Genomic DNA, 25,455 nt, shown 5'->3' with positions numbered 1-25,455 from the left:
TGAACGTCCATATCTTCTCTCCCTATTGGGTCACTGCTTCAGTTGAGTTCCAGAAAGAAATGCAACCAGGGTGCCATGCCAGCCACCTCATTAATCCTATAGCTCTGTTCCAGTCTTATGCCTGTTTAAAACCGATGTTACCCCCTTTGCCACTTTAGACCTGATCAACCCAGAATAAGAGCTAACACCAAAGAGCTAAGACCTAAAGGTTTGTTTTCACCCCTGAGTTATCTCTCCACTTCAGTCTCCTCTCTACAAGAAGATAGACCTGTAGATATGCCTCGGTGGTTAGAGTACTTGAAACTCTTACAGAACCCAGGTTCGGTTCCCAGCACCAATATCAGGCATCTCACAACACCCTGTAACTCAGGTTCCTAGGGATCCGATGCTGTTCTCAGGCCTCCAAGAGCATCAGGCATGCACAGGATGCACGGACATACATACGGACAAAACTCATACACATAAACTCATACACATAAAAAGAAAAGATTAAGAAGAGAGACCTGCACAGACGGTGTCTCTGTTCTTCTGGGAAGAAGAGGGAGTTTGCCCAGAATAGTCTTCCTTTGGTTTAAGTCTGATGTTCAGCACAGCTGTAAACCCCCAACCTTCTCCAAATATCAGAAGTTTTGTGTAAGATGACTTTAGAGAGACCTGAGTGTGGGCAGCCCTAAGGATCAGAGGGTTCCCTCTAAGATAGAGAAGAAGTGGCCTTTGATGGAAAGTCACCAGGAAAAGGGGCCCTGGCATCTTAACTACAAGTCATTTATTAGACAGAAGCAAAAGCCAAGTTCATGCCCTCTCCCCTCTGACTTCACTCAAGCTCAGGAAAACAAAAACAGTTTTGTAAGTGTCAAATCCCTATAAGCCAGTTCAGTGAGGAAAATATCTACCTCTAGTCCTAATCACCAGTGGCATTCTGGGACACTGGCAGCTTCCCACGCACGCCATTCCACCAGGAGTGAGAGGCAGCATGGATTTTGAGAAATTTTTAGGTCCAAGAAAACAAATTGGCTCCATTCAATAATGTAATTCAGCTACTACGTACACATTATATAAATCTGAGCATCCAAATTAAAATGAGGGGCCCACGAGATGGCTCAGAGAGTCAAGGCACTTGCTAGCAAGCCTGACAACCTAAGTTCAATCCTTGGACTCACAAGTAGAAGGAGAGAGCCAACTCCTACAGTTGTCCTCCTACCTCCACATACATACTGTGGTATATATGTGCATACACATGTGGACACACATCCTAAGTAAATACCATACTAACAGCAACCATGAATCGTGAGATGTGGATATTGCTTATTAATTTTGTGATTGCCTCTAAACATCCTACGTACCACAGGTCCCACCTCCTCTGGTCAATCCCTTTTTGGCAAGTCCTATTCTGTGGTTTCAAACTCACTTGAATTCCAGCTGTGCAGAGGGAGCCCCATCTGGAAATGTGGCCATACCTGGCCAGCACCATTTGAAGTCCCCACCAGAGGTACAAAAATGCAGAGCTGAGCCAGAATGTTCCAGCGCTCAGAGGCTTCAGACAAGTCTGCCCAATTTTACATAAATGCTTAGACAGGCATGAAATGAATTTTCTGGGTGTCTAGCTTTTCTTTCTATTGGTTTCTCTCTTCATTTTGTTGCTGTTTTCTATTTACTTATTTTTGTTTTATTTTGTTTTGTTTTGTTTTTCTTTTGCCAGTTCTTCTCCAGTTGGAAAGAAAAGTGCATTTTCCAGGGAGCCTTTTCAAATAATCTATTCTTTAATCTAGTGAAAAGGCAAACCTGATAGGATCTTATTTTTAAGTTGTATTCACATATGTTTAAGATAGATTTAAAAAAAATCCTGTGTCTTCAAAAGAATCTACTCAAATTAGAAATTTCCTAAGTAAGTAACTCAAAAGCACCTCTACCTACCCCCAACACACTTATTTTGTTAATAAAGAAGTTTTTATTATTTAGTCCTTCTGATTGCTCCACTTCACACACAAGGTCAAGTGGAAACATTGACCCCAAAAGTATTGAGCCTTGTTGCTCTTAGAGTGTTGCCAGCTCACCATCAGACCATACCATTACTGTCTCAGACATGCTTTTTGGCAAGTAAGTGGGGTCATGTTAATCACTTGCTCTTGTCTTTATGTAGGTACCATCCCTCCAGAAATGCAGTCTAAAAGCAATACTGTCCACTATTTGAGTCATCTGGTCTACCTACTGTACAACACAGAGAGTTCTTGCCAGTAAGGAAATACATGGCTAAAAGTAGGACAGAAAATGTCTCACTGGAGGGGTTAGAATCAGAGGTGGAGTTTAATGGCTTCCCTGGAAAATGTTTAAAAATGTATATGGCTCAGTTCCACATTAGTACAGCAGCAGTCAAAATAGACTGAGGGAAAAGTTATGAATAGTCTTATTTTGTAAAGTCACTTTACACACCCATCAAAACCAACCAAGGGTAACATCGGCTCCCTCAGCCTTGATGTTGCTTAAATCCCTCCTTTGAATGCCTTCAATTTAATTTGGCCAGTTATGTGCATTTTGTTGCTTTTTCCTAGTTTTCTGGAAAATAAAAAAGGAGCCATGCAGAGGTTGTCCACTGTGTGGAAGGACTAACCATGCTTACTGGGAGCGCTTTGGTGGCTTCTGAATGAAAGCCTTGTTACCTGAAGGTGTTTGCCAGATAAAATTTGACATGAACCGTGAGGGCAAGAGAAAGAATTAGCCCTTTCAGCATGCCTGCCAGTGCCCCATACCCTGAGGTCACGTCAGTGCTGGCTTCCCTCCTTGAGCCCCACTCAGAGGTGACAGTTTCTTGACTCCTGTTTAGACTAACTAATTCAGCTTCTAGATCATCCCTGCAAAGATTCCCCAATGGTGACTACCCTGCCTGTCCCTTCAAGCCCTCCATACTGATGTGGGTAAAACATCACGCTTAGTGTTTAAAACATAAAATTGTCCAACACATGTTCTTTTCCCCTTGGTCAGATGGCCACTTTCAAGCTGTCAGCCTTGCCCATTGTATAGGCTCATTGCTCCAAAGTCTGATTTGTGGGTTTGAAATAAAGGCAGATCCAAACTCACAAGACTAAGACCAAGCAGGTCCAGGCAGCCTCTTTTTTTAACCATGAAGAGGATAGGATAGTCTCAGGCCTGATTCAGCCCACTATGCCACCAGTGGAGTGTAAGAGTTAGCTGTGGTATCTCTTGAGGGTTGAGAGGTATTGTGGGTTATTCTGCGTCCCAGGCTAAAGTGGGGAGAATAACCTATTTCATTCTATTTTTTTTTCCAGTTCTCTCAGGCCAGGCACACCACAGCCCTTTGAAACGATCTGTGTCCCTTACCCCACCCATGAATGTGCCAAACCAGCCTCTAGGACATGGATGGATGTCTCATGAGGACTTACGAGCTAGAGGATCTCAGTGCCTCCCATCCGATCATGCCCCCCTGTCTCCACAAAGCAGTGTAGCCTCTTCAGGAAGTGGTGGGAGTGAACACTTAGAAGATCAGACCACTGCTCGTAACACATTCCAAGAAGAAGGTAGTGGTATGAAAGGTGAGTGACCACGTGAGGAACCGAGAGGCCCTCCCTTGGTTTGGAGTCCAAGGGGAAAGAGAGGTGGTCAACAGGAAAGAGGGAGCCCAGCCCCTCACCTTAGGCTCCTGCATTCAAGCCATGCCTTCCAGAACTCCAGAACTGGCCCTGGAGGAAAGGTCTTGGAAAGTCTCCATCCAGCTGATAACAATGTTAGCTGGTGAGACAACAACCAGGCAGGCTTTGGGGACAATGCCAAGGGCAGGCTCTGAAAGTGCCCTCAAACTGCCATTAATACACAGTCCTGATTTTCTATTTCTGATCCTAGATCAGTGCTCAATGATCACTTGCCCCCACCCAGAACCTAGAGCAAGAGAGGTCAGCATCTTTTATGTTTTCTATGCACTGACTCTTGGACAATGAGTCCTGCTAGTCTGGATAGGGTCATCTGAAAAGATGCTAAGCTGCTCCACTTCTACATTGCTATGGCCAGGGCCTGTAACTAATTCAGAAAAACAAACCATTAACCTTTTATTACTTTTTATTTTCTAATGCAGAATCACAGTGATATTTCTTTTTATTACTCCATTTTTGTTTGAAATCTAAAGAAATCTTTAAGCTCTTCCCTCTGCATCTGCTTCAGGGACATGAGAACCATTAGTGTCTTAACCCGGGTAATACATTTGCAAATTGATGATAAAGGCCTATTGTGCAACCTAAATAAATGTTCCTCCATCGCCTGTCAATGGACCCTATCCTACAGATCCTCCTCAGGAGAAAGAGATTTCCAAATTACCAGTGATGAGCTCACAGAGGATGCATGCATTCTGTGTTTTTAGATGCCAGTTGTTAGAGGGATAGAAGTCCTTAGGGGAAGATGCTCATCAGAGACATGCTGATAACAATGTTAATGAGCAAGACAATAACCAGGCAGGCTTCTGGGACAGCACTGAGGACGGGCTCTGAGAGGGGCCTCCATGCTGCTGTTAACACACAGTCCTGAGGTTTGCTGTTTCTAATCCCATTATAAAAGAGTCTCTTGACCTCATCCCCTCCCAAGATAGGAACCTGGCACAGAGTGTATGCCCACATCTTCTCCAGTGCCAAATCTCAGAGGGAGCTAGGTTGAAAAGTGGAGTCCATCAACTTAGGTGGTGAGGTTGGCCTCCAGTCTTCCCCTGAGCAGTCTATGGTTATGTCTCCCTATCCCAGCCCCTCCCCACAACAGGCATGTGCTGAGAGACCCTTGGAAGTAGGATGTGTCTTTAAGTTTTCCTGTGGGAATACACATGAGTCTTTAAAAACAGCTGATGCTGAGGGTCATTTTGGCATACAGGGTGTATAACCCTCTTCCACAGGGCTCTGGGGACTTCACCATAATGTTGGAGGATGGGCAAAACCTGTTCCCAAGGGATGCTACATCCAGGTGAAGTGTCTGGACAGCCTGATTCTGGGACAGTGTATGTTGTTCCACTGGTAACACAAGAGAAGCATTGTTTGCGTATTGAGCAGCAAGGTGGACCCTGAGGAAGGGGCCATTTACTTAGAAGAATGCCGACTTCACTGCCTGGTGTCTCACATAGGCTTCCTCCCTTCCGTTTACTTTATTTTCCTCTTATTTCCTCAACTTGTTTGGAGGTCCTAGACACACTTAAAAAATCTAAGTAGATAAATGTGTGCTCTCAGGATTCTAAGGTAAGAAGTGAATAGAGATAATGTATCAATTTTTAAAGAAATATGAGCAAAGGGAAAATCGAAAATGAGTATCCCACTGGTTTGGGTTTTGTTTGTTTAGTTTTGTTTTCATAGATGTTAAACGCTTTCTAGAACTCAAGGGTTATCTATGGATACGTTCCTTTGACTCCTTTCCCTGGACTTCTTGAAACTTTGTCAATCACAGAATCACACAGACAAAATGTCACATCCCCGAGTTTCATTCATTTCGGAGCACATAGATACCAACATAAAGAAGCTCTTTGGTGGCTGGTGGGAAGGAAGGACCTGCCTTCTCTGTGTGCCTCTGCCTTCTTTGATCTACTGAACTTATCTTTCCCTGAAGAAGTGGATAGAGATGTCCACGCTTGCAGACACTAGCAAGGAACAGTGGGAAACTCAAGGGAAGGGACGAAACTGGTGATAAAGAATTCTATTTATAGGGAGAATATGTGTTCAATTCAACTGACAGTGTCAGATGGTAGAAATGTCCGAACCCCAAAACACTAGCATTCCAAAGTGACATAGGTCCAGTATTTGTTGAACACAAATGTTCCATACCCAGCCCTATTGTAAAGTAGCCTCCAAGAATTCCTCTACTCAGGATAGCCTATTAAAATTCCATCTAAGAAGCAACCCTTAATATACCAGTCCCAAGGATTTGTCATTTGATCTCCAGGCCTAAGAGCAGATGATCTTATAAATTTCCAAATCAATTCCCACTTTCTGAACAGTGGAGTATGGAGTCGACTGATGTGAATCTGAGAAGAGCCTTCCTGTGGACCCCCATGCTTGCTTTCCTGTGCCTTGGGTCCCTTGGCAGGAACAGAGACACTTGGGCCATCACCAAATGGCTGTTTTTTTAATTGGCAAATGTCTGGTCTGCAAGAAAAAGGAAGCTGGAGTAGAATTTGGAATAATCCCAAATCCTCTGGGTGTATACATCACCCTCACCTCACATCTTGGGGAAAAAATCAAAGCCACAATAATTGCATTCATTTTTTCTAGCCACCTGGTGTGCAGGCTGAAATCGTGGGCTTGTTCTTGCCTATTTTCTCATCTGGATAGACTAGCCAGTTTGGCCACCATCCTCCCTTGGGAACATACCTCTTGGGTCAAGCATACAGAATAAACCCTTAGAGGATTAATTTCTTCCTCCTGATTCTCTGTGCTTTGCTTTTTCTAGTAAACACTTGTCCTAGTGGTTTGGGTTGGCTCTATGGAATAGGTAGGGCTTCAGGCTAAAGGGAAAGCATGGGATTGAATATCCACTAGAAGCCTCAAACAGCAACCTGAGCCGGAATATGGAATTTTCCTGTTGGCGGTCCCCAAGGAGGCAGCTCCTTATAAATGTTTGGACTAACTGTGCTGGCTATGGTTTAAATTCAGGTCTCCATGTTCTTTTGAAAAGCTTCACTATGACTTTTCTCAGGGGAGAGACTCTTGATTCTAAGTTGGTACTCAGTTGTAATATCCCTCATCCCTGGGTAGCTGATGAATTGAATGTACTCTCTTAGTTCATATCTCAGGTGGGAGAGAGAAGAAAGTCTTACGTTACTAAGTCATTTCTTTCCTAGAAAGAAGGCAGCCTGTCAGTGGAGGAACAAATCTGTCACTCAGTAGCATGGTGAGCCCTCCGAGGTGATGCAGTTAACACCTAGAGGTTTATCAAGGGGCCAGGGCTCCTGGTATGGCTTTGGTATGGGGGTGAATCCCTGGCTCACTTTCGTACTCATTAGGAGACAGAGGTGAGGAGTCTTCTAGGTCTAGGAGATTCACATAAAGTTACCTGATGTGAAGACTCTGCTATGGAGAGTCTTCACATTTGTCCTGGCTTGAGACAATCACCAAGAGCAGCCCTAATTCAAACAGGAGGGAAGTCTCTAGAAGGATGAGATCTGGATCCGAGCCGTAGAGCATGATTACAGGTCAGCCAGAACAGATGGACGGAAGGAATTCTGTGCTGAGGGAACGGGCATTGTGAACTTGTGTGAGGTAGGGGCACAGCCCATGACTAGAGTGTACAAGGCACGTGGAAAACAGATCTGCAGAGGAAGGTCCTTGACCTTTGAAAGGATTGTGCCTTCGATTCTGAAGTTGTTGGAGGAATTTCTAAACTAGGACCACTCGATTAGATCTACATATTTGAAAGGAAGCCTTCACAGCGATGTATGCAATGCTCAGGAAAGTAGAAGGAGAGGGGATTCTGGATTTGAAAGCCAATGGAGAGATGGAGGGCTGTTCAGGAATAGGTGAGATGAGTGAAAGGGGACCAAGATAAGTGTCAGTGAGAATGGAGAGCAAGGAGTGTGACACAAGTCCTCCATGAGAAACTGAATCGTAAAGACTTGGTGACCCCTGAATGTGAACAGTATTTAGCAAGTGATTTGGTGACCACTCAATGTGAACAGGTGGCATTTAGAATGGCCCCTAGGTTTCTGTCTGGGACACCTAGAGATGTCCTCTATGGTAGAGGGCCTATGGGAATTAATGAGGGACAGTTTGGGGCATGGTAAATGTGGCAACCTTCAATGGTCCTGGGAAGGTGTGCAAGTGCTCAGTGGACCCCACATGGGCACCGTGCTCCTGCCCTGCCCAGCGGGGCAGTTTCAGTGTTATGCATGCATGAAAGGGTGTTGGGAAATCCCTCTGGAGGACCACATGCCAGGAGTGGGAAAGCCTGAGAATTTGGCTGTAGCAAGAATGATTGCCTGGGTGAGGGAGTAGAGATTGGTACTATATGCTCTTGGTGGAAGTTGTAGCTTCTTTATCTCAGAATAACATCAACTGGGTATACTTGTGACTTGACACTTCCCATTAGCACAGAAATATGGAGATAATAGAACTTGATGTGTTATGTGTGTATAGACATAATAGAGACAAAAAGGGGGAACTCCTGGCTGCAGTAACCTTGACAGACACACAGTTGATAGGAACAAAGAAGGCCATTGACTGTGGAAAATGTTTGTCTTTTCAAGGGAGTCTCTCAGCTGGAACTTGAGTAAACTTTTTCTCCACATAGCAAATAAAGTATATTGTCTCCTAGCAAATAGCTGGCTTAGGATTTGGGGTCGGGTTTGTAGTGTAAGCTTTTGAGCCTTGGCCTCTCTCAGATTGGAAATGAAATTATTTAGAGGTGAGCTCTGAGAGAGAGGGGCAGGGAGAACTGTGAGAAAACCATGTAGAAAAGGTTTTTGAATTCAGCACCTCTGAGGGTCGTCAAAGTCTGAGTGATGGAGTGGGCATGGTGTGACACCCTAAGTGGCTGGGACACTTTTCAGATCAGCCATCATGGAAAATGATTTTGACTCAGAAAGTTGCCTTTCCAGGTGTTGTGTTGAATGCGTTTAACTAGAATAAATCCAATGCTCTGTGTGTGTGTGTGTGTGTGTGTGTGTGTGTGTGTGTGTGTGTGTTTTAACTCCGTAATGTCAACATGTGACCTGCACTGCACAAATGGGTCCTCATGGCCATGGAACTGTGCTAATAGCTTCTGATAACCTAAGACCTCTGATGTCTTTAAACAGCAAATCCCAGGACTCCTCGTAGGTCCTGAAGGTCTCAGGATTTCTAGCCTGCACTCTTTGCTGAGTGTGTATCACCTTCATCTGGGACCTTTAAGAACCTCAGCTTCTCTTTAGCAGTACAAAGCAGGCTCTTTAAAGACAGCACTGTGGAGTGTTATGGTCAAAAGAAGCTTTCAGAAGAAAGTTAGTTCACTGTTTGCATCTAAGTCTTTGAAGTATTTTACCCCTCATTCATGTGTTCAGAGAAAGACTCATGGTATGTCCCCATGAGAAGGGAGCCCTCCTGAAACAACCTGGCTACTCCTCAGGATCCAGGAGTTTCCCCCAAGAGGATCTGGCTTCTGAGGACCCAGCAAGGGTGCCTCCGCCCTTTGCTCAGTGCCTGGAACAGAACTAGGCTCTCTATTCTGCTCTGACCAAAAAATAAAGACAGCCCTGATGGTATCACTAGACGGCCGCTCTGCATTCTTGCAGAATTTGCTTTCTTTCTGACCTCAACAGTGAGATGTTAGTCCCTCTGCCCCTGTCCTCTGGTTTCCTTCTCTCCCTCAGAGACCAAGGATGCAAGCCACATCTTAGAGAAAAGACTGAGATCAGCCTAGTGCTCTGAGAGGAATAAGAGTTGGTTTCTGTCATCAGGTACCAAGAGTGCCACAAATACGCTCTCTCATGAAAAACTGCTCATCCATGTTTCTCTCTTCTAGAAAAAGAGCTACCTTCATCTCTCCCCCTTCTTTGCCTCCCTCATCAGCTTGTGCTCATTTGAGGTTGGGTGCCGCATAGCTTGTTGACCTGGCATGAGAGGCATAATAGAAAAGCAGCCCAGGTTCTCACTGAAACTCAGCTTCCATGTGAGCTAAGGACATAACACAAAATCTCTCTGTAGTTAAGGTATCCAAACTTTAAAAGGAGAAAAAAAGTGACATAGTGTAAAACTTTGATTCCATTGTTGAAGACCTGTGGGTGTACATAGCACGTATGTAAGATAAATATGTTACCCAAAATGGCCAGGCGAAGATAAACCAACATTTCCTGCAACAGGAGCTGGAAGGAGCTTCGCAAGGCCTCTTATTATGCGTATAGATGATGGTGCTTGAGCCCTCTCTTCCTAAACCTCTCCCCTCAAAGCTTGCCACCCCAAAGCTTCACCATGGCTCTATTCTGGTCTCACTCAGTGTCCCTTGGCTATGTGGCTGCATCTACTTCCATGACAAAGCCAGCAAGCATGTATGTTGACAAGGCTAGCTGTTCTTCAGCTCAGCCTTCTCCCAAGGTCTTAGTCTGCTGGCTCTCTACTTGTTTTCCCTCTCACCAAACTTGAACCAAAGGAGCCATCTTCAGTTCCTTTGTTTCCATCCCTCCCTACTCTTCCTGACATCCCAGTACCATCAGTTTGTATCCTTTCATCCCCCTCCCACCTTCCTCAAGTCCCCCTCAAGGTTTCCTAAGCTCACAGGCTGGCATTTCTCACAGACTCCAGCTACCTTCCCATGACCAACGTCATCCTTCTGACACATCACCTAGGCTTCCAGTGAGCAGATTTCAATAGCTTTCCATCACCCACAAGACAAAACTCTACTTTCCTTGTTTTGACATTTCATATTTCAGGCACCTGACCACCTGCCTATGTGTCCCCACTTTGTCTCTGTTTCCACCATTCACCAGGTGTTTTCTCTACCCTAAATGTCCCCAAGGCTCTGGATTTTGCTTCTGATGTTCCTACTGTATGAAATGGCTTCTACAATGTGGTTTTCCCAGTGGACTCCAAGCTGCTGGTCTTCCAAGCAGTAAGGGAATGTAAGGAGCTTCCTCCAGCTACCTTGGCAAAACCAAGTGTTCTTTGTTCTGCACTACCACAGGATTTGGGTATTCTCGGCACTTAGACTGGAACTGTTATAATTTTTGCACAGGATTCAGTCATGCTCTCTGGGTCACAAATTCCTTAATAACAAGAACATGCCTTCACAGAGTCTGACCTGAACAAATGGCATCTAGTAAATGTTGAGTAAATAACATTTCCTTAGTTGGCAGGGAATTCCCCCTCATTTATAACAAGAGTATCTCTCTTACACCCCATGAGAGGATGTCTCTCTAGCTTGGGACCTGCATTTCTATATCCAACAGAAGCAACCTAGATGAAGCTAAACAATTGTACTCTGAAGACATATATGCTGAATTTACATTTCAGCTTCTCTGCCAGACTCTCTGCAGACTCTTCCAACCATAGCCACAGCTTTTCACACAGAAATGAGGAGATCCAAGCTGAGAAGTTCAAACAGTTTTCAACATTGCCTCCAACAGACTGACATCTAAGCTTTTCTCGGAGTTCATCCCTGGCTAACTTCTTAGAGAATCCAGCAACCCAGTCATTGGAGTTCTTGCATGTAGGAATGAAAGTCAAGACTCTTCTCTTGCTTGTTTCCCACTTAATGGAGTTCTTTTTAAATCTCTGGCAAGAGAAAGTCTCTCCCCTACCAGCCAGAGAGAGAATGGTCGGTAGGCTATTTTTTTCTCTGTTGTTCTTTTGGGATTCATTGTTGTTGTAGAGACAGGGTCTTAATGTATAGCTGGGAGGTTGCATTCCTAAGGACTGAGATTTCCTTCTCATTGCTCACCCATTCTCCCTGCAGGAAGGAGAGGGAGCTCCTTAGATACATGGTACTGAGCTACGCGCTATGCAAGTAGGCTGACCTCCTTAAGGATGTACAGGTTGAAGGAGCCTACATTTCCCAGGAATGTGTCTGGAGATAAGTCTTCAGGAAGGCCTAGTTCATCCTGTTGTGGAATGGTTGTAGGAACCTTTTTTAGAAAAACTTCACCCTCTGACCTGCATTTTGAAGAAATGAATGAGGCCAGACCTGCCTATTCCAAGAGACCCCAGTTGTCCAAGCTACTTTCTAGAAAGGAACTAGCATTTAGTAAGCCAAGAGTTGCCCCTCATGCTTCTTGACTTAAACTTTGCAACGTATCTTTAAGTCTGAGGAGTTTATTTATCTTACCATCAGTGGATTTTGCATGATTAAGCTTTAGGGCACTTGGTTTAAAGGAAGAAAGGAAGGAGAAGGAGGAGACAGAGATGGAGATGAAGAACAAGAAAAACAAGAAGAAGGAGGAGAAGGAGAAGGAGGAGGAGAAGAGGAGGAGGAGGAAGAAGAGGAGGAGAAGGAGAAGAAGAAGGAGGAGGAGGAGGAGGAAGAAGAAGAAGAACAACAACAAGAACAAGAACAAGAACAAGAACAAGAACAAGAACAAGAACAAGAACAAGAACAAGAACAAGAACAAGAGAGAGTTCATGGAACTGCTCCATCCCTCTTGTGATGAGTTGTATCAAAGTTTAGCATTGGATTAACCAGACTTCTCTGAATCATGACCATTGTATTTTCTGAGCAGTGGTTGGGATTTTTTTTTAAAAGATATGAATGGCAGGGCATGGTGGCACACGCCTTTAATCCCAGCACTTGGGAGGCAGAGGCAGGTGAATTTCTGAGTTCGAGGCCAGCCTGGTCTACAGAGTGAGTTCCAGGACAGCCAGGGCTACACAGAGAAACCCTGTCTCCAAAAAAAAAAAAAAAAAAGATATGAATGGCAACACAAAACCTGGTGACCAAGTGATCAGAACACCAGAGCTGTAGTTAACCTGGCTACCGATGTCAACCTATGGTTACCCTTGCCTGTACAAGTGTTACCACTGTTTCCACAAAAACAAATAACTGACAGAGAGTGAAGTCTGGTAAAAGGGCTCCAGGACATTATATCAGGAAAAGTACCAGACTACGGGCTAGCATGTCCAGAAATGGTGATCCAGAGATGGTTTGTGCTGAAAATTATGGTAGGAGTTAGCACTGTGTACCTGGAAAAGCCTTGCCTGAGTTTATTCAATGATGGTCCCAGAGGGAATCTCTTTTGTCACAGTAGATTGAAGACCTTCCAAGCAAAGAATCAAATAATTTCTAGCCTGAAACGATGGTGTCTGTCCTTAACTGAACGTTCAGTTCTAATTCTCAGAAATCTTCCATCTTTGCTCTGCACAAGATCACTCAGCAGCAGGCCAATGATCACCTGCTATGCCTGGCTGCCTGGCTTTTTTTTTTTTTTTAAGGAGACCAACCCTGTCCACACTCCCTGAGCCTGGGTTTGGTTTTCCTGGGAGGCAAACTGTCTTCCCTCAGTCCTGGCTATCTACTCTACACATTGGAAAACCCAAAGTTCCCACCTACCTTTGAATGTGTGTGGCCGGCTCATCAGTGCCTCAGAGTAAACCACTTTATAATCAATAGTACAAAATCTTGTGACCAATATGATTAGCAATATGATGATGCCCTATAGAAAGCATGAATGATACTTTCCCAGTACCTTGGAATCTCAAAATACTCTCAATCTCTATTTACTTAGCTCTATGGCTGGTGATCTCTGTAGTCCTTGGTGCAATGTAGCAAAGAGCTGAGCTGCAGAAGGACCTGAGTTCTAGTCCCCACTTGACCACATTCTTTCTCTGTGATCTAGACTTAATGGCACAACGCTGCCATCTGTATGGTGAGTAGGGTTAGGGAAAGATGATCTCAGGTCTTATCAGCTCAAAAATTCTGACTTTAGACTTTGGGTAAATGATTTATTTTAGTTGCAATTAGCAAAGTAATGACTCAGTCGCTCTTCAATCCAGTAATTTTCTTAACTCTAAAACACCATGCCTGGGATTTGTTTCAGTTGTACCTTGGCATTTCCTTTATCCTGGGATCTAGGCAAGGTTTGGGTCCTCTGTGTTGTGATGTTTCTTATGGAGAAATGACTGGCAGCTATCCCACAACAGTGGTAATACTGGTAGTCCAGGATGCCCTTTATCCCACAGGGGGCCAGGGAAGGTGAAAGAAACACCAGGCAAGGAAGTGATGGAGTACAACTACTGCACATGGTTCTAGCTTCTCGAAGTGGCTGACATAGCTTTCAGAGATTTATACTAAGTTTCAAAAAAAGAAAAATAGTGTCCTGAGGGTATAGACTATTGTATCTACTTTGGGCATTTTCTAAGTCAGTTCTTCCCAAGACAACAGTAAGTTGGCCCAGCTAAAGCAGTGGCTCTTTGTGTTTTACTTTATTGTGATGAACTCCTTTGATAACTTTAAAGGCGCTGTAGAAAACTACACACACACACACACACACACACACAAGTATTCTAGGGAATTCCTGTTTCTCCTGAAATACTTAAACCCCAAGTTAGCAGTGCCTGGTCTAGGTAAACTTTAAGGCCCAGTGGGGTTGCCAGGGTTAGCCCTAATCTGTGAGCCATCAGTTGCTACCTAAGTTAAGTAATAACTTTTTCTTTTTTTTTCCCTCTGGCCATCGCCCTTCCCCCTCTCTGCCCTCCCATCTTTCATCATCCCTTCTTGTCCCTTTCATTTCTCCTTCCATCTCTTGCGCATCTTGCACCATAGATGTTCCAGCTTGGTTAAAAAGCCTCCGCCTGCACAAGTACGCTGCGCTCTTCTCGCAGATGTCTTATGAGGAAATGATGGCCCTCACTGAGTGTCAACTGGAGGCTCAGGTATGTGCCTGAGGGGCCCCTTCCCTGAGACAAGGTCTTGAGGTTCAGCATCAGACAGACCTTGTCTTGGATGCAGAAACAGACCTTATCCACTCCGTAGCTTGCCCGGATCTAGGAGCTGCCTGGTGCTGGCTGGTGTCCCACGGTGAGTAAACTAGTTTCTTGCCTTGACAGTTCAGTGGAAGATAAAGATCAGCAGGCAGTCACGGGCCAAGGCAAGGGAGAGGAAGTTAGGAAAAGACAGAGCCAAGTGCACCTTCAAACTCTGGGTGCTAAGGAAGACCCTGTGGTACTGCCAGGTGTGGTGTCACATAAGTGTTCCAAAGAGCTTTCCCCTGGTTCTTCTCTTTCCTCCACCAAGCCAAGACTTGTTTGGATAGGGACAGATTCCTCGTCTGTTTATCCAGTCTGGTCACACATCCACTAACTTCTAACTGGACCAGCCAGAGGAAACACTAGCCACTCCAGGACACTCTTCCAAAATCATTCACACTGTCTTAGCTGAGATCAGAGTAAATTGTTTAAAATACATTCTTCTGACCACCCCAAATGGCATGGGCCAGTGAGGGCGGCTAAGTTATCCGGGCCTTAGAATTTTTTTCCCTTCTGAAGCCATAAAAGAGCAGAATCTCTCCTTCCTTCCTAAGTCTCTCCCCACAAAATCTGAGGGCAAACACCCATCAGCAGCACCCCAGAAACCATTTCTGCCATGCCAGGCTCTGGCCAACAGATCTAATGTGTGTTTTTGTTTCTCTTGTTTAAAATGCTATTTGCATTTTTTTCAAATTGACCCCAGTTTCCTTTGAGCGACAATTCGAAGAAACCGGTGGTCTAAATGAGTTAATATTCGTTGCACAGGAAGGAGAGATTGGAGCGTGTGGGGCAGGGCCTGGCTGCCACATGGCTCCCCACTGACCTCTGCTTTTCCTGTACTTAGTCAGTGCCCTCAGATCCCCTTCTGTAGGCCTGGCTAAATACCAGGGCTGAGAACGAGACAAAGCCCAGAGTCACTGCACACTCTCAGAGAACGAAAGGCACTAATTTCAACTTCCTAGCATTTCTCCCACCACTGTTTGGATCTCAGCTGCTGCTTCGGATCCCAGGGTTTGACAGGAACTATTTCAAAGAGCAATCTGTGTTTAGGTCAAAGTTGAGAGAAAAAGCCAACTCATCAGTTGTTCAGATTTTAAAAAAGAGAGAAAGTCCTGCCAAGGATGGTAGCGCTAGAGCCTGACCCAAACTTTACAAAATAATTGAATTTACTGGATCCGAAAAGTACAGCGAAACAGAAATATATCCCCAGTGTTTGCAGGGGCAGAGATGCCCCTGCCACCCTCTGCCCTTCACTAGTGAAGGAGAAACTCTAGAATGGTTGCCAGGGAACAGAGATGGCCAGAACACTGCATTAGAGACCTGCTTAGAACAAGGGACCCTTTTTACTGGGAAGTGTATAGCGACCACAATCCACAAGGTTCTAAGGAAGTCCCCCCACTGACTGCTGTGGCCAGTTTAAAATAAAAAATCCACAACTCTGCATGCTTACCTAGAGTGAAGTAAATTCCACTTTTCATAATGGAAAGGAAAAGGATGGTCGTAAAGGAACAGAATTTCCCTGTGTGGTGGTTGGTGCACATGGGCAGTACTGGGCTTCACGTCCTTTGCCCCAAGAAAGCAAAAAACAGCAATACTGCAGCCTCCAGAGAAACCAAGAGGGACTGAAGTAAGACAACCTGAAGACAGGAGTGTCCTGAACAAAACCAAAAAGGTCATTTAACATGGTGAAGGTGAAGACATCTCACATTGGGTGGGATAATTGGCTGTTATGTGGCTCTCTGTCTTAAAGGTCATGGGCAAACAGGTAGCCAGACGGAGTTAGTATATTGACTAAGAAGGGTTTTCGGACAGTGGTAGCAACAAGAGAGAAATGTATCCCGGCCTGCCTGTGAACATGTAGGAACAAAAGACTAAGTAGAGCCCAGCCTCTGAGAGCCTCTAAGCTGATTCCTGAATATGTTATGTTCTAATATATTGTTGCATCTGATTACAGAATGTTACCAAAGGCGCAAGACACAAAATTGTAATCAGTATTCAGAAGCTCAAAGAAAGACAGAACCTCCTGAAGTCTTTGGAAAGGGTAAGCGAGCAATGGGCCCAGGACACATTTCCACCTTCCTTGTGGGAACACAGACTAAAGGAACACCATTTAGCGTGTCACTTACTAGAACATAGGGTGCCATGTGACTTCCCTGTCTGTCAGAGAAAGGGAAATGACCAGTGTGAAGGTTCCTGGTTACCGATGCGTCCTTGGATCCTGATGCTATAATGAATTAAATCCTCTGGGTTCAAGCTGCTGCGGACCTACTGGGTTTGCCTTGGATGAGCTTCAGAAGCCAATGCTCCCTCTGCTCTGTCCATCACCTCAGTCTTGTAGGCAACGAGAGTCTGGTAAGTTGTCCTACAGACAGCAACAGCAGTCACAGAACAGCACATGAAGGGCTGGTGTGCCTAGGCCTGCTGTCTAGCGCCCATGTCTGGATTGGAGAAAGAAATCCAGGAGAGGCAAACATCCACAGGTTCACCATAGGTTTCACGGGGGGTAGAAAGTATTGGCACAGATAGAGTTGGCTTTAGTGTTCAGCTTAACCACAGGATCCACCTCCATGACTCAGACAGGAACCACTACAAAAATGTGTAACGCCAAAAACAGTCCACAGCTGTGAATCCTGACACCAGCCGGCAGTGATGAGTGAATTATGGGTCCCAGGTTCCTTTCTGTGCTGATTTTTCTCATGGAAACACAAAAATGCCTGCAGACTAACAGCGGTTCCTTGTTTGTGAAGCTACCTGTTTGCTCTGGTGTGGAGAGCAGTTTCCAGATGCCTGGCATCTCACTAGCTGTCAACGCAAGCTATAGATTGTGAGTTTGAACCTCTTAGAAACTCCAGGGAGCCTTCAGGAAGGGACAGAGTACTAAGTGAGGCAGGGCTCTAGCAAGTTCCTAAAGCAGGTGACTTAATGGAGTGGGAATGTTTTTATAAGTTGTTCACAAAGGTATATGTGCACTTAATTGTATGTGTGTGTGTGTGTGTGTGTGCGCATGTATACTGTTAAGTTGCATTTAATATGTAACATAAAACATCATTTTTGGAAAATATACATATAAGAAAGAAAATTCTTTTTAAATCCTTTTAGGCAGATAGGTAAGAAGTGCTCACATGCTCATCCTGATTAAAGAGCGTTCCTAAACAAAGGGAACCACACATTTCGTGCAAGCTCTCCACCTAAACCCGAGGTTTGGGTGTTGTTCTTAATTTTATGCTAAGTCCTCTGCCAAGCAGCTTGTCTAACGGAGTGATTATGGCTATTTTTAATCTAAGAAACTGTTCTCTTTTGGAGAACATTCAAAAGGCCAATTTACCCCGTGTCCATTGGAAACTACAGAAAGTGTTCTGAATGAAGATTATATTGTGAGTCAGTTCGTTTCTAGAGCATCCTTTAAGAATTCATTAACAGCCTCTGGGGATGGGAAAGCAGAGCTCCTCCCTCTTGCCCTCATCCTTAAGCTGACATACATGTACCGTATGTCGTGTGTGTGTGTGTGTGTCTCTGTGTGTGTGTGTGTCTGTGTATGTGTGTCTGTGTGTATCTGTGTATGTCTGTGTGTCTGTGTGTGTCTCTGTGTGTGTCTGTCTGTGTGTATCTGTGTGTGTCTGTGTGTCTGTGTGTGTCTCTGTGTGTCTGTGTGTGTCTGTCTGTGTATAGCTGTGTGTATCTGTGTGTCTGTGTATGTCTCTGTGTGTCTGTGTGTATGTGTCTGTGTCTGTGTGTGTGTCTCTCTCTGTGTGTCTGTGTGTGTCTGTGTATGTCTCTGTGTGTGTGTGTGTGTGTGTGTGTGTGTGTTACGAGGGTCATGTTCTTTTGACTTGGTGTCAGTTAAGTCAGGAATGCTCTGTGTTCTAGAGTTATATCTATAATTACATTGACTATACAACAGTGCTTTCACCATGGTTTCCTGAAATGGAAAAGATAAAAAGATGCCAAGCTCATTGTCTTTGACTTCCTGGAGAGAGGAAAGCCATGCCTTTTGGATGGCTGCATTAAGCTGACACCCTGTGTTCTGATACCCTGAGCTCGGGGCTCTCCCTTCACTACACATCCCTGAAGACTGAGCCCCCAACTCTCTCCTTCCATCTCCTGAAATCTTTCCTGCTGTTTTAGGAAGGGAGCTGTCACCTGCTACTACTGGTGGCTCAGAGACTCAGCTAAAGGCATTCTCCCAACCCCAGCTGATGGCACTATTGGAATGGTCATCACAATTCCCCTGCCTGCCTCTGGCATTCTTACCTCACATAGAACCCACATTTCTAAGGAGATGGCTGAGACCCCGCCCATAGCTAGTTCATAATGCGAAGAAGCTGCTGACTACAGGCTCCAAGCCCTTCCGTTCCGTTACTGAATGCTTGCTGAACAGATGTTTGGACGCACTTTGCCCATCCTTGCAGGTTAACTGTGAGTGGTATGTGGTTCCTGGCCCTGGGTAGCTTGGAATGTGCACCGGGACAGAAAGATATAGTAGCTGCTGAGCACACAACCCGGGGTGATGGTATACCATCACCAAGGCCAAAAAGAACGTCCCTAGACACCTGGGTAGAGGCTAGATGCTGCTGGGGGCAGTCAAAGAGACCACAGCTGTTTTGATGGGACCTTAAACCAAAACAGAGACAAAGAAGGAGGGGATGCAGAGCCCCTGAAGAGGGAGTCCAGCCGTTGTTAGAAGGTTTGGGTCATATGCTCTGGCATTTGAGCACATATAAGTCACAGGACTTATTGGGGGCCTGAAGAGGAAAGGAGTTCAGTTTGTTGTGGCCCCTGTGGGACACCAAGGTGGAAACAGCAAGTCAGTGGCCAGAAAGCAGATTGGGAGTTCTAATGTGGCAGGTCATGAATGACCCAGATGGGAGAGAATTGTAGGTAACTGGAAGTAGGTGTCCCCAAGAGTGTGCTGAGTTACAAATGCTGAAGAACAGCCTCTAGGGAGTGCCATCAGACAGGACCTTGTGATAACAGAGGCTGGGCTGTAAGCCCTGCCTCAAGGGACCAGAGAGGGAGCAGAGCAATCCCAGTAAGTTCTCTGAATGTGCCATGAACTGTGAAGACCAGACATTGCCCCGATTGGCTGGGCACGTCAGCCAGAGTGAGAAAAGGTCTCAGGAGAACAGTAGAGATCAGAAGCAGAAAGCCTGACGTCACCTCATGACTGTATGATGAGGCATAAACACATCTGTAGGCTTCATGAGTTGTTGGAAAGGCAAGAGAAAAAAAAAAAAGGAAATTCAGAATGGAAGAGATTTTTAATATTAATATTTAGTAAGAAAATGTCTCCATGTGCTTTTACACATTGACCCTTTTCCAAACATTCCCAGATTGTGAAACACTTCCATTTTCTCAGCTTACAGCCTTGATGTTATCAAGGATCTAGGGAGATGCATTAGTTTGTGTGTGTGTGTGTGTGTGTGTGTGTGCACACGTGCACGCACACACACACACAAGTTCTGTTTATTCCTATTCAAAGAGAGAAAACTGCTTCTCGAATGTCTACGCCTTTTCTTCACACAGTCTAGATCTTGGCCTTTTGAAGTTACATCAGTCAGTGATCCTGTTTTTTCGAAACTGCTGCAGAGAAATCGGAATTCAACTTGATAGTTTTGAGTAGTAAATATTTCTAGGTAATAATGCCATATACTAGCAAGACATATTAGGTGGATACAGCCAAGACGGGTTTTGTGCACACCATTACATCTGGCCCTACAACAGCCTCCTCACAAGGCAATCAGGACAGTAGCTTCTTATGAGAAAGTGGAACTCAGAGGCGCACACCTTCACTAGCAAGTCGCTTTATGATCCATCTTCAAGATCACCTTCCTTCATTTCTTGGTATCCCTCCTTCCATCCCATTGTCCCTTGTGATATTTGCTGGCCTTTTCCATAAATGCAACACACAGGTAGACAGGTAGGGAAAAGAGACAGACAGACAGACAGATGGAGAAAGAGGAGAGATAGTGGGGGGGGGGGAGATCATAAATGTGTAAGCCAGCAGGCCCACCTCTCAACCCTGAGTCCCTGTCTTGTCCTAACACTATCTTGCTATATGGGTCTGAGGAACACTGAGTCTCTTGGGATAGGAATGAGGATTTGTTTTTATATTCCCAGCCTAGAACAGTGCCCAGCTGCTGTTGAGCTCAGCTGCAGACTGATGGGAAAACACAGAGAGAGAGAACAGATGTAGGTAGAAACAGGAGCCTTATATATTATGAAAGCTTCAAATTATCACCACCTGGAGGGAAAGGATATCCTGACATGTGACATAGAAGCTAGGAGCACTGTGCTGCCCAAAGCTCTCTTTCTGATTGTCTATACATTGTTATTATCCTATGCCCAGGAAAGATACAGAGCCAGCCTTCCCCCCTCTGGGGACTGCAACTTATAAAACAAGCACTTTGCCAACCGGCCTCCTGGAAGGCCAGTGCTAGGTTGATGTTACTATCATTTTTTTTCTTGCTTGTCCCCAAGAGTCTCTGAGGTGCCACCCATGGGCCTGACTTCCTGTCATCTGCTTTCCCACAAGTCCTTGCTTGGTAGCTCTGAGAGGGGGGTCACTGACAGCTTCGCTTTGCCTTTGTATTTATAATGCAGGCTTATATTTGGGGCAGGAAGGATCAATAGAGACTTGTCAGGGTGGAAAATGAATTCCCACGGGTTAAGGAGAACACCAGACTGGGATCCGTTGAGACCATCTCCTGGCCTGCTTCTCAATATGGCACTCAGTTGAGATCTGGAATGTAAACTTGATGGTCAGGTTATTGAGACAGGGTCTGTCACCAGCCTGGAACTCACCAAACAGGCTAAGCTACCGAGCCAGTGAGCTGCAAACATCTGCTTCTCTCTGTCTCCTCAGCTCTGGGACTGCTGCTACACCTGACTTCTTAGTAGTATTATTATTATTAATGTAACTTCTAGGGACTCCAACTGTCAAAATAAGCATTTTACTAACTGAGCCGTCTGCAGTTTCTTTTCTTGGTATGTTAGCTCCATCTCCCTTGTAGGTTAACATAGGAGCTAACATTTGGTTTGGGTATATCAGTTTCTTGGAAAACAGTTTAGCTCTTAGTGTAACCAAAATCTTTCACCCAAACCATGAAGTCCAGCCATGTGGTGCAAGCCAGAGAGGGCTCTGGAGCAATTGACAGTGTCTCAAACACATTTGCTCTCCTGGGTGACATTGGCCATCAAGATGGCATGGCAAGCCCTCATGTGGCCTCTGGTTAGTCCCATCTGCCCCCTCCCCTTCTTCAGAGATGAGCTGAATAGAGGTTGAAACACAGTACAAGCATTTCTCAGGTGGCTGAGTCAGGAGAGGCAGTAGGTATTCTTTGAATGTGGCTTATTTAGCTAGCTTGCCTCCACCTGCCCTGCCCCTTTCTCATATCAAGACAAGGCCCAAAGTCAGGGATGTCCTTCCACGCTGACCCAAGACTCCAGGGAAGTTGGGGGCAATAAAGGACACATGTTGAGAGCAGCTCAGACCTGGCTCCTCATACCACTGTGTTTCCAAGCAAGGGGTCATACTTCCTCCTGAAGCCTTTTCACAGAGGCAAATGGATGTCTCGCTTTAGGTGTCAGGATACAGGACTGAGACTCAGGCTGAGGCAGGGATATTTTGATTTCCAGGCCAACCTGATGCATAGAGGGAGAACTTATATCTAAAACCTAAGAGTCGGGGGAACAGAGGTGGTTAACTTTCTCTTCAACTTAGACTATGTGGTAGCTGTGAGCAGGCTTGGGGTATTTCTGGGGCTAATTAGAATTTCACTTCCTTCATAAATAAAACTTGTGGCAACTAGATCAAATCACAATTCATGCTTCATTTCCACACACACAGCCCACCCAAATAGCAGCCTCCCACCAGCTGAAAGAGTTTGGCTTGCCAATGTCGGCTGCCTTTCAGAACTGAGTCGCACCCCAAGCCTGTCTCCAGCAGCTTCCCTTTGTCCTGTCCACTCATGGGAAAGGTTAGGGTCAGAGTGCTGCACCCATTGACACCATCAAGCCATTTTCTTGATACACGAGCATCTTAGAGATACTTTGGAATTCTGTATGTCAAGCTTTTAAAATTGTGTTCTTGCTAATCTGGGCTCTCGGGATTTGAAGTGCTTCATTTGTAATCGAGACCCTGATAGGCAGATTCCTTCTAGGACCCAGAGAGAACCAATCAGAGCTGCATAAACACTGTTGGTGAATTGTGGCAGGGGCTCATCCTACCCCCCACACCCAGACAGCCCTGGGCCTCTCCCAACCCCATCATCCCTACCAGAAACACTTACATTCCTTTTTCTAATAAGTAATGCCAAGAATATCTAAATATATACACAAAGTGACCTATATGACTGTCACTTTGTAGACCAGGCTGGCCTCGAACTCAGAAATCCACCTGCCTCTGCCTCCCAAGCGCCGGGATTAAAGGCATGAGCCACCACCCCCGGCCCACACTGCAGGCACTTTAACAGTTGAGACATCTGCCCAGCCTCCGACTTGTGTATACATGCAATTATCTATCCATCAGTTCCGTTATACATGAAACATGTTTGTCTTCAGACTCTATCTAAAACCATCTATCCCCTACTAAATCCCAGCTACCCTGTCCTGTCCTGTCTGGGAGTAGCCCTGGGAGAAGGACAGAGAGAAGGGCCTGGATGGGGGCCAGCTGCCCTGATCTCACTGAAGCCCCCTCTTTCTAACCCAGGACATCATCGAAGGGGGCAGCCTGCGCACCCCCCTCCAGGAGCTACATCAGATGATCCTGACACCCATCAAGGCCTACAGCTCTCCCAGTACCACCCCTGAGGTGCGCCGCCGGGAGCCCTCACTGATGGAGAGCCCAAGCCCTGACTGCAAAGACAGCGCCGCAGCAGTCACCAGCGCCACAGCCAGTGCCTCAGCCGGTGCCAGCGGTGGACTGCAACCACCCCAGCTGAGCAGCTGCGACGGAGAGCTGGCTGTCGCCCCTCTGCCGGAGGGGGACCTCCCGGGACAGTTCACCCGAGTCATGGGGAAAGGTACTGTTCTCTCAGGAAACCCTAGCCAGAGACCCAAGAGTCCTGAGGGCTGCAATGAGGTGGGGGAGCGTAGAATGAGTTTCAGTAACCACCAGGTGGCGTTAGCACCCCTACAGAATCAGGTTTGCCAATTGGATGTCTCAACTCCAGTCTGTGGATCTCTCTAGGCATGCTGGGCCCTTCCAATACTGGATCTATTGGGCCTTGAACCTTCAGAGACAAAGAAGTGGGGCAGACACTTTTGAAAAAGATGCTTCCAAGTACAAAACCCTTGCTCAACCAGGGGCCCTTCCCCCAAAGCATCCCTGGCTCGGAACAGGGGAAGTCCCAGTCTAGAGCCCAGAGAGCGCCCTCTGCTGAGCCCCCCTGGCCCTGCGCTTCCAGGTCATTTACTGATTCAGCAGAGACTAGGCCTGCTTAGGACACCTCTCAGTACAAGGCGCTTCTATTCAGTCCCCTGGGTTTACACCCTCCTTTCGCCTTTGATCCACCTCACGGGATGCTCTGGTGGTCTTGGCCTGTTAGCTAATTACTGTGGCTACTAATTAATTCTTATGCACCAGAGGCTGTTACGCCTGTGGTTTACCTTGGTGACTTAAGTGAGCCCCATTTTACAAAAGAGGAATCCAAGATGAGGTAAGCCGTCCACCAAAATGTACGCAGTTCCTGGCAGAGTTGGGGTTTCACGCCTCAGCTGCTCCACCTCCAACCCCATGGTTGTCTGGAGACCTTCTTGGTACCCCAAAGTAGAGCATGGCCGAGTTCCATGAGATGCCTTCCCTTTGCCACACTGATAGAGCCCAAACCCAAAGAATCGCCACCCCTGTTCTATACTGCAGACAGACTACGTCTGAGTTCCCAGAAACTCAGGCATCTCCTTACTTGCTAACAACTGCACATACTTTCCCCGAGTCTGAAGCCAGGGCCCTACTAGCCAGAAAGAATTACATCCCGCATGGATGCAGGACAGTGGTCTCTCCGCTCAGCTTACTCAAGCAAGGTACCACACAACCTGACATGTGACAGATTGGGCTGAAGCCCGCCTTCCCTCCCTCCAGTTCTTTCACCTTTGTTCCACTTCCTAATCCTGCAAATGGCAGCCAAGTCTCCCCACAGGAGGGACAGTCTGACAGGGCCTCGGGGCTCTATGAGGTCCCCTTCTCATGGTCCTTGCGGCCTGTCCTCTCCTTGTCTTAACCCAGTTCACACTTCGTTGCAGCCATCTGCCTGCTTGGCTATTAACCCCATTCATTAACCTAAGGCTATCGGGGCCACTTTTAACAGCCATGGGGTACTCAGGACCTGACTGATGGTGCCGTGGAGGTGAGAGGTGACACTCACACACATAGCCTGAGCAGGATCATAAGTACAGTGAGTCACGACTAAACTGTGCTGTGTCTCCTGGGCAGAACAGAGCTAAGTGGACCCTGTGGGTCACACCCCACTTCCTGCCTGCACTACCCCCTCTGTCTTCCCTGCAGTTAGGCCTTTATGACCATGTTTTGAAAAATGCACCATCCTTGAATAAATTGTGCCCCCAACATCCTTCACAAGACATTATGATTATATTTTTTAAAATGGTAGTAGATACGAATCTTTTTCCTTTAAAAAGGGGGAGCCAAGTTTTGTCCTTTAAAGAGCCAAAGTCTCACCCACAGACATGGACCTGTGCCTTGTAAATGAAGTGAGGGGCACTGCCTCTGATCCAAGCTTCTGAAGAGATCTAAATCCACTAAACTGATGTAGAAGGCGGTGACTCGAAGCTTCCCAGGGCAGGGGTGAGAAGGAGCTGGTGGCCGGAACAGGCCTTTTCACACCCTTCCCACCCCTAAGCTCTGTTGCATTCTGGGAAAGACCCAGCCCAACAAAGCCACCTGAGAGTGCCCCCATATCCCATTCCTGTATATAGGGGATCATGGAGGGGCTCAGCCTAGGGAGATAGCACTCCTTAGCACCACCTCTGTTTAAACTGTAACTACTGTGTGAGAAGCCACAACCCAGGTGACACAGCACACCATATAAAACAGTGGAAACCA

At 46.0% G+C, this 25,455-nt stretch overlaps 1 protein-coding gene across 7 annotated transcripts in view; it reads left to right on the top strand.

Moving 5' to 3' along the window:
* Positions 1 to 25,455, top strand: part of Samd4a (sterile alpha motif domain containing 4A) — a 216,553-nt gene that overhangs the window by 165,252 nt on the left and 25,846 nt on the right. For 4 of the 7 annotated variants that reach the window (XM_029469337.2, XM_021181615.2, XM_021181617.2 and 1 more), the window contains 4 exons: positions 3,285 to 3,548; positions 14,197 to 14,306; positions 16,354 to 16,440; positions 23,107 to 23,419. In XM_029469337.2, the coding sequence (XP_029325197.1) occupies positions 3,285 to 3,548; positions 14,197 to 14,306; positions 16,354 to 16,440; positions 23,107 to 23,419 (774 nt within the window). Of the gene's footprint in view, positions 1 to 3,284; positions 3,549 to 14,196; positions 14,307 to 16,353; positions 16,441 to 18,662; positions 18,823 to 23,106; positions 23,420 to 25,455 lie in introns of those variants that run through there. The other 3 variants (XM_021181616.2, XM_021181621.3, XM_021181619.3) reach the window with 3 other exon arrangements.

This window comes from Mus caroli, unplaced genomic scaffold, assembly GCF_978045245.1.
Source record: "Mus caroli unplaced genomic scaffold, Mus_caroli_1 scaffold_12, whole genome shotgun sequence".
NCBI lineage: Eukaryota > Metazoa > Chordata > Mammalia > Rodentia > Muridae > Mus > Mus caroli.
The sequence above is the reverse complement of the archived record's forward strand: the minus strand, read 5'-3'. Positions and strand labels throughout refer to the sequence as shown.